The 9,214-nt window shown below is 42.7% G+C and overlaps 1 protein-coding gene across 3 annotated transcripts in view; it reads right to left on the bottom strand.

Moving 5' to 3' along the window:
* Window positions 1–621: 621 nt before the first annotated feature.
* Window positions 622–9,214, bottom strand: part of VTI1B (vesicle transport through interaction with t-SNAREs 1B) — a 121,091-nt gene continuing 112,498 nt past the window's right edge. For 2 of the 3 annotated variants that reach the window (XM_072429073.1, XM_072429072.1), the window contains one exon: window positions 622–945. In XM_072429073.1, coding sequence (XP_072285174.1) covers window positions 808–945 — 138 coding nt within the window. In that variant the 3' untranslated portion in view covers window positions 622–807. The remainder of the gene's footprint in view (window positions 946–9,214) is intronic. The other variant, XM_072429074.1, reaches the window with a different exon arrangement.

The following is a 9,214-nucleotide window of genomic DNA, read 5'->3' as shown; positions in this document are numbered from 1 at the left end:
TCATTGTTTCAGAGTACAATAAGGACATTATTCTCATGTAAGTATTATATGTATCTTTCTATTTAGATTACTTTCCTCATATACTCCTGATGAAGCCTACTTTTTTCTGCAAAACACATTGAGAAACAAACAAGAAACTATGTAAACTATGATGTTCCATTATGTTTGCATATGTTTTGTTGAGGAGGTTTGTGCTATTATAAAGTTTTTACCTTTTACACAAAGCTTTTTTTTTACAATGTTTTTAATGATTTTGGAAATAAATATATTTTTATGCAAAAATATGTATGAAATAATTGACACTTGCCACCAAAACGTCCCCAAAAATACAACATTTTCCCATTTGTTACTGCATAATATTTCTCAAATAAAATGGATGCATGTGAGTTTGTTAACCTTGAAGTATTAGAGTCCTTAACCATAAGAAGATGGCATTCGAGGCCATAGGTGCTTCCCAGTTTAATAAAAAGAAACAAATGACACAAGTGGGTTTTTTTGGTGGTCTCCCTTTAATCCAATCTGCTGCCCAGTTTATCTAGAACAAAAATTGTAAAATTACTTAATATTAAGGTAACAAACCCAAGTTTTTCAATATATTGAAAGAAATATAGTACATAAACATTTATTATGTTACTCAGTTCTATTTTTATTTGGTTACAGTGTCAACAACATATTTCTTGCAGTTATATAATGTCATTAAAATGGATTCTGGAAAATATGTATTTAAGAATTTTTTTTATTTAAGCCATATATTTTTCACAGTATATATGATGTAACAAGAAATCTTTAGATTTGTGGTCTATATATCTAAACTTTGGTCTTCACTGGAAGAGCTTCATTTGCAAGAGTCAGATTTTTTTTAAAAACTTGTAATAAACCAATCCAGCAAGAATTGCAAATTCCAGGATGATGATGATTGAAATCAAAAGCTTGTTTGTCACAATTCTGGAAAGGAATATACAGATAGTTTAAAGATAACAAATATTGTCTACTACATACAGCACATGCTTTAAAAGGATTTTTAAAACATAGGAATGTGTCCAGGGTAAGAAATGTTAAAGCTTGTGATTTTTTTTGTAAACTAAAGTTTGGTCAGGAAAACACATTTTTAAAGCTGCTGAATGTATTTGATGTTATGCTCCATGCAACATTTAAAAACAGGTTACAAGGAGAAAAGAAAGGGGCTTCAGGCTCGTTTTAAGTTGTGTATTGTTTCAAAAGACAGTTTAGTGTCATACATCAGCACAATAGTGTGTTACATCACAAAAGATCATTCCCCATTGTGGAATCATGGGGTGGTGATTGGCTAAGCTGAACAATTGCGTTTTAGGCTAAAGAGAAGGTGTACATGAAAAATGTCTTGTTACCCGACGCGTTTCGCCATGGGGGCTTCAGGGGTATATAACAAGTGTATATACTGTAAATACAAAATACAAGAAATTAGTATATCATTCCTTGGAGTGTAGTATACATTATGATAAAGCATATATATATATATATATATATATATATATATATATATACACATACATACATACACACACATTGTCATCATATTGGACGAAAACAACATATGTATACATATTTGTGTAAATACAGATTCAAATATAGCAAAAAAACATATTTAAAGAAATTTTATAGGTAAGGTCATAAGTTTGTAGCATATTATATGATACCATATAAGGTTACATAATGATGTATACATATTTTAAGGTAATAAACTGAAAAAGGTATGTATTACTATCCATATATAAAAAAAAATTAAATAGGTCCCTGGAGGCCGGCACATCATGCTGGAATTCGGGACACATCCACTGCGTTAACCCTGTAACGTCAGGGGGAAAATCCCTCTCCTCATTGGTCAGACTCCTTCCCACTACCACAACCCCTTGACAGCCAATTCCAGCTAGATGCTTCCCTCTATACCTCTCCCCTCCTTCATCCAAGGACTTGGTAAGCACTTCTACTTAGCTGCATACAGCGCTCAGACTGCAAATAACCCCTGACATTTACCTATCATTGGCACTTCATGCATTTAAAGATCAGGAAATATCAGTACTTTATACTACATTCCAACTTAAGGCATTATTTGTAAGTAAGACTACCCTTCCACACAAGCTTATTATCAGATATTTATTGCTCTAAAATTATTCAATTTTCATACATATTTTAGACAATTAAACTCACATAAGTAACAGCATTTACCCGGTCACACACACGCTCGGAGGGACAGGACCACTAGGGGGTGCTATGGCTTGCACGAAGGTGATGTGAGCCCTGAAAAGGGCCAAGGCACAGAGTCTAAGCAGTAAACAGGTTTTCTCCAGAGCCTCTGATGGTGAGGATATTGGGCAACGGGTTACTGCCAGGTTGCGGTCCCTAGGCACACCAAGGTGGGAAAAACACGGTACCCATTCACAAAGCAGAAGGATAGTCGAGCAAAGCCGGGGTTGAGGCAGGCAGCCAAGCAAGCGAGGTCAGGTCACATGCCAGGGGTCAATTGCCAGTGATCCAGAGCCAGACACTTGTGACATAGGGGTCACTGCGGGCACAGGGAACTGGAAGACACTGGAAGCAACAGAAGGCACAGGTGACTCAGGGATATCCGAGTCGGACAGGAACACTGGAACAGCACAGGGAAGTTGGCTGGCAATCAACAGACTGGACAACGAGGGGTTAACACAGGAGCTGGACAGAAAAAAACACTGAATTAAACACCAGGTGAACAGGAACTAGCATACAGAACTAGGGGCACAGCACAATGCAGACACAATGCATGAACACAGAGTGCAGTGTGTAAGCTAGCTAAATAGCCAGGGCTAGTCAGGAGGGTATTTTTTGATTGGCCAGCGGATTGAATGGAATTGATAAAGCTTGGAAACAGAGGACAGGGCCTCCCCACCCACTGAGGTCCAGGTTTCGGGGTAATGGGAGGTGGAACTTTTTAGCCAGAAGAGGGGTAGACACATCTGCAGCAGGAACCCATGATCTCTTCTTAGGGCCAAAACCTTTCCAATTGATCAGGTACATGAGCTTCTTACAAGAAATTTTTTGGAATGCAAAATTTGATGGACTTCATATTCCTCAGAGGAATCGGTTGCAGTATTAGCAAGTGGAGAAGGACGAGAAAAGCGATTCAGGACTATCGGCTTCAGTAGAGACATATGGAAAGCATTGGGCAGTTTGAGATGTGGAGGAAGGCGTAACTTATAACAAACGGGGTAACCTTGGCAGAAATGATGCCGATCAGCAAGCTTCTTAAAACGGACGGCCGGACTGCTCTAGGCCCAAATACAGTTGAAGTCCCTCTGCAGGGCACAGAGTGCGGGTACTTCATTAGAGCAGGGTATAGGAGACGGAAGGATGTTTGCCGTAGACAATAAAAAATGGAGATTTCTTGGTGCTGGTGCAAACATGATTATTGTGGGCAAACTCTGCCCAAGGTAGCAGCGTCACCCAGTCGTCATGGTGGGCAGATGCTAGGGCTCGAAGATATTGTTCCAAGGACTGATTGACCCTTTCTGTCTGTCCATTGGTTTGTGGGTGGTAAGCTGAGAACTCTGCAGAAATGTCCAGGGATTTGCAGAAGCCATTCCAGAAACATGAAATAAATTTTACTCCACGATCAGAGACTATATGAGTGGGCATGCCATGAAGTCTAAAAATTTCTTGAATAAAGACTGGCACCAATGCTGCTGCCGATGGTAAAGCTGAAAGAGGTACAAAATGGATATTGGAAATTTTAGAATACCGATCCACAACCACCCAAATAACCGTACAGCCATCAGGAGGAAGCTAAGAGATGAAATCCATAGATAGATGACACCAAGGCTCTGTGGGAATAGGTAGTGGAAGAAGTGGGCCTGCAGGAGCACAGGTTTTAGGCTTTGAGCACAGACAGCACAGGCCCTGACATAGTCTTTTACATTCTTGCGATGATTGGGCCACCGGTACTGTCGGGAGAGAAATGTGAAGGTTGTGTGTACATCTGGGTGACCAGAAAATTTCGAGATATGTGCCCAATGTAATATATTGTTGCGGAGTTGGGGAGGGAGGCACCATGGTTTTACCAGGAGGGATAGCCGCTTCCTAAGTAGAGGTCAAGGCCAGGATGAGGGGTTGGAAGTTTGATAAACTCTGGGCGAGAAAGTCCATCTGCTCGGGAGTTGGTAGAACCGGGTTTAAAAGTAATCACAAAATTAAAACAAGAAAAGAATAATGACCAACAGGCTTGACGGGGGTTGAGACGGCGAGCAGACTGCAGATACTGAAGGTTTCTGTGGTCAGTAAAAATAGTGATCCTGTGAGGGGATCCCTCCAAAAGGTAACGCCATTCTTCCAAAGCTAACTTGATAGCCAGGAGTTTTCTGTCTCTGATAGAATAATTATTTTCTGCTGGGGAAAAATTCCTAGAAAAGAATGCACTTGGGCATCCTGCTCCAGTGGGGGTCTGAAAGAGAAGAGCCCCCACTCCAACAGAGGAGGCATCAGCCTCAATCGAAAAGGGTTTGGACACATCTGGCCTAACCAGAGAAGGGCCAGAAAGGTAAGCTTACTTCAGAGCATGAAAGATCTCAATAGCCTCAGAGGGCCAGTTCATGGGGTCAGCATCCCTCCGGGTCAGGGAAGTGATAGGAGCTACCAGCGTGGAATAATTTATAATGAATTGCCGGTAGTAGTTAGTGAAGCCCAGGAACCGCTGAGTGGCCTTAAAGCTGCAGGGTAGCGGACAGTTGGAAATGGCCCAAACGTTTTCAGGATCCATGGAGAGACCCTCTTTGAAGACATTGTAGCCTAGAAAGGGCACCTTGGGGAGTTCAAACAGGCACCTCTGAACCTTCACATAGAGTCTGTTGTCTGAAAGTCTTTGTAGGACCAGGCAGATATGCTGTCTGTGAGAAGGCAAGACAGGATGTTATTTAGACAGACCACAACACAGAGGTAAAGTGTTGAAAGGCAGCCAGGGTATTACAGAGAATGAAGGCCATCACCAGATTCTCATAATGCTCATCCTTGGTATTAAATGCGGTCTTCCATTTGTCCCCCTCCTTGTTCTGAATTAGGTTATAGGCCCCTCGGAGGTCCAGCTTGGTGAAGACCTGGGCACCATGGAGACGGTCAAAAAGTTCAAGGATAAGCAGCAAGGGCTATCAGTTCTTAACCCTGATGGCATTCAGACCACAATACTCAATGCAGGGACGGAGAGTCCCATTTTTCTTCTGAACAGAAAAATCCTGCACCAGCAGGGAAAGCAAACTTGCGAATAAATCCTCGCTGCCCATTTTCCTTTATGTACTCACTCATAGTCTTAGTCTCAGGGAGACTGAGAGGGTATACCCACCCCCTGGGAGATTTGGAACCAGGTATGAGCTCTATAGCACAGTCATAGGAGCGGTGAGGAGGAAGCTGCTCGGCCTGGCATTTGGAAAGGACATGTTGAAAGTCCAGATACTGAGTGGGGATGGATGGAGCAACCTCAGACGTGGAGAGAGTGAGAGGCTTGAAAGGCTTGAGCTTAGTCAAACACTGGGAGTGGCAAGGGGGGCCCCAAGCCAATACCTCTGGAGTGGACCAATCTAACACTGAGGAGTGTTGTTGAAGCCATGGGAGTCCCAGGATGACCACAGTTGAGCCCTGCGGAAAAAGCAGGAAGGTGATGGTTTCCTGATGTAGCACACCTACAGACATTTTCATGTGCAAAGTTTGGAAGCAGATTAGTCCAAGGGACAGAATGGTTCCATGCACCGCAGAGATACGCAGAGGTTGAGTCAATGGCTCTATAGGCCAGGTGCACTCCTTGACAAGAGCAGCAGAGATGAAATTGCCTGCTGCCCCAGAGTCAATAAAAGCCTTCAGGGCAAGTGTGGACGTCTTGTGGTGGAGCTGAATTGGTATTCAGGGATGCTGAGTGGAGGGGAGAGAAGAGTGACCTAGCATGCCGCCCTCAGAGCATACTAGGTGCTGAAGTTTCCCGGCCTTTGTAGGCAGAGATTAATAAAGTGACCTGAAGATAGGCACCGGGATCTCTCCTCTGGAGATAGACGTGAGCGGCCCAGTTGCATATTTACTTTTGATGAAGAACCTTGCGGGAGCGAGATTTCTCCTGGAATTGCTTCTGGAAACATATATATCAATCTGGGTGGCCAGGGAGGTCAGGTCATCCAGAGCAGTGAGAATTTCTCAACCAGCTAAATTATCCCTAATGCGGTCAGAAAGACCCTGCCAGAAGGTAGCGAGGAGTGCCTCGTTGTTACCGGTGAGCTCCACCACCAAAGTCGAAACTTAACAGCGAACTGGCCCACGGTAAGTGACTCTTGGCAGTGATGCAGAGGAGTGCTGGCTGCTGAGGAGGCCTGAGCTGGTTCATCAAAAACCCTCCTAAAAAGGCTCAAGAAAGCTTCAATGCTACAGGTGACCGAATCCTTCCTTCTTCAGAAACGCCACTTTAGCCCGGTCAGTGGGGAAGCTTTGTGGCTAAAGCTCAAAATGTATTTTGCACAGGTCTTGTGATCCCCACAAAATCATTGTGGGGGTAATAGGTGAAGTGCAGAGGCCACTGGTGGACCAGGACCAGAAGATCAGGTACACTGGAGAGGACCTGAAGCTGATCCAGGCGGGTGGTGAGCACATGAAGCTGGCAGAGTACCTAGGTTTGAGTAGCTTCCTGGATGTCCAGCCTCTGGGTGAGTAGTTGGTTGGAGTCTGCTGAGGTCTGGGAGGGTGTATACAGTGTTTGTGCAAACTATCACGCACGCAGTGACAGGACCACTAGGGGGTGCTATGGCTTGCACTAAGGTGATGTGAGCCTTGAGAAGGGCCAAGGCGCAGAGTCTAAGCAGTAACCAGGTTTTCTCCAGAGCCTCTGATGGTGAGGATGTTGCGCCGCTGGTTACTGCCATATTGTGGTCTTCGGGCACACCAAGGTGGGCAAAACATGGTACGAAATCACAAAGCAGAAGGATAGTCGAGGAAAGCCGGGTCGAGGCAGCCAGCAAGCAAGAGAGGTCAGGTCACACGCCAGGGATCCAGGAGACAGACACTAGTGACACAGGAGCCACTGCGGGAAATAGAGAGGCATGCCCATCATCAGACATCACCCCTATCATCTGTCTCATACCTATCTGTGACAACATCTCCATCTTGCTTAGACAAGTAAGTCAACCTTATTTATGTCTACTCTAATATCTTTCAACAAAAATACTACATTTAACTTAATTTATACACATGATTACCTCTACATATACAGCTTAGTTTAATATACATAGTTATATACATCCAATTTACTTAATACATATACACACATACATACATAATCTACCTATTTATTTATCTTTTATATATATATGGATAATTACATGTACCTAGTTCAGTTTATCACCTTAAAATATTTAAACATCATGATGTAACCCTATATGGTATCATATATTATGCTACAAACCTATGACCTTTCCTATAAAATTTCTTTATATATGTTTTTATGCTACATTTGAGTCTGCATTTACACAAATATGTATACATATGTTATATTGTTCTAATATGATGGCATTTGAAGCTATCTATATATGCTTTATCATAATGTATACTACCATCCGAAAAATGAAATACTAATTACTTGTGATTTGTATTTAGTATATACAGTATATACGCTTGGTATATACCCCTGAAAAAGCCCCCGTGGAGAAACGCGTCGGGTAACATGACGTTTTTCATGTACACCTTCACTCTTGACTAGAACGCAATTGTCCAGCTTATCCAATCACCACCCCATGATTCTACAATGGGGAATGGTCTTGTAATGTAACACACTATTGTACTGATGAATGACACTAAACTGTTAAACTGCCTTTTAAAACAATACACAACTTAAAACAGGAGCCTGAAGCCCCTCTCTTTTCTCTTTCTAACCTGTTTTTTTATATATACACAAAGAGGAGCGGCTCACATACATTCCTAATACCTTTATTGGAAAATAGCAAGAGATCTGCCCCCATACCCCTGACACTCATAATACATGCAACATTATCCAGCATTACTAGTTTGGCAAGTGGATCAGTCATGATTTGGGGGAGCATTTTCTTGGAGCACCTCCATGTGCTAGCTATCTGTACCCTGACTGCTAATTGTATTGTTAAATCTTACATTGGTGCAGGACAATGCCCAGTCTCATGTGACCAGAGTTTGTAGACTTGAAAGGCCCCCACGTTCCCCAGATCTGAATCCAATAGAGACACTCTGTGAAATATGTATTTGTGCACCTGTCTCTGCCAAGCAGCACTGCAGACGTAAAAGAAGCTCACTGAGGCTCTCATCAAAATTTAGAAGATCCCCCAGTGTACCAATATAAGCATGCTCAGATGTTGTCAGGATTGAATACAGACACTCGGGAAAAATACACTATACTAGCGGTTGCCAACCTTTTGGACCACATGGACCAATAATTCCTCATTTTAAATATGGTGGACCATTAATATGATTTTCTTTTAAAAGATAAATAAATTTGTAAAATATTGATCTTACTAATGGTGCCTGACGAGGACTGTGGAGGTTCTGATTAATTGATCAGCTTACGGTTAAGTGAAGCTATCTTTATTAATCTCTTAGAACGGCCCGCATCCGAGTGTATTGAACTGAACAGAGTTCACAGAGTGGGAGTGAGAAGAGAAAGACAGAATGATCGTCCCAGGGACGTCCTTTGCAGGGTCCATTTTTTCAAAATGAAAAAAGCAGATCATCCGGAAAGCATGGCAGAGGGGCCCTGTAGATTTTGACAGTGCCAGTATCCAGATATATCCGGATTTGTCCTCCTGCACACTGCAGATGAGACGCATACTAAAGCCACTACTGGATCATATTACCTCACATGGTGCCCGCTATAGATGGTCACACACTACATATAATTGTATCTAAGCCCAATTCTACATTCTCATTATACAACCCATCCCAACTACCAGCTTTGTTCACCTTTCTGGGCACGGAACCCATTGATGTTCCCAACTGGTTGAATGTATTAGATGAACTCCCAGGAAACTTTTTAAGAACAAGACCAACGAACACCACGTGGCGCAGACAGCGGACCATGTTTTTGACCATACTTTTCTACAAAAGATCTTATTGCTCTAATGGTTCTGATCAAAGCAGAGGCTCTGCGTATCTTCATGGCGCTACTGACTCTTGCTACTGGCTTGCCCTCTGACCAGGAGACTGACTTGGACCC

This window comes from Pyxicephalus adspersus, chromosome 12, assembly GCF_032062135.1.
Source record: "Pyxicephalus adspersus chromosome 12, UCB_Pads_2.0, whole genome shotgun sequence".
NCBI lineage: Eukaryota > Metazoa > Chordata > Amphibia > Anura > Pyxicephalidae > Pyxicephalus > Pyxicephalus adspersus.
Note: the sequence above shows the minus strand (reverse complement) of the source record. Positions and strands in the feature narration are given on the sequence as shown.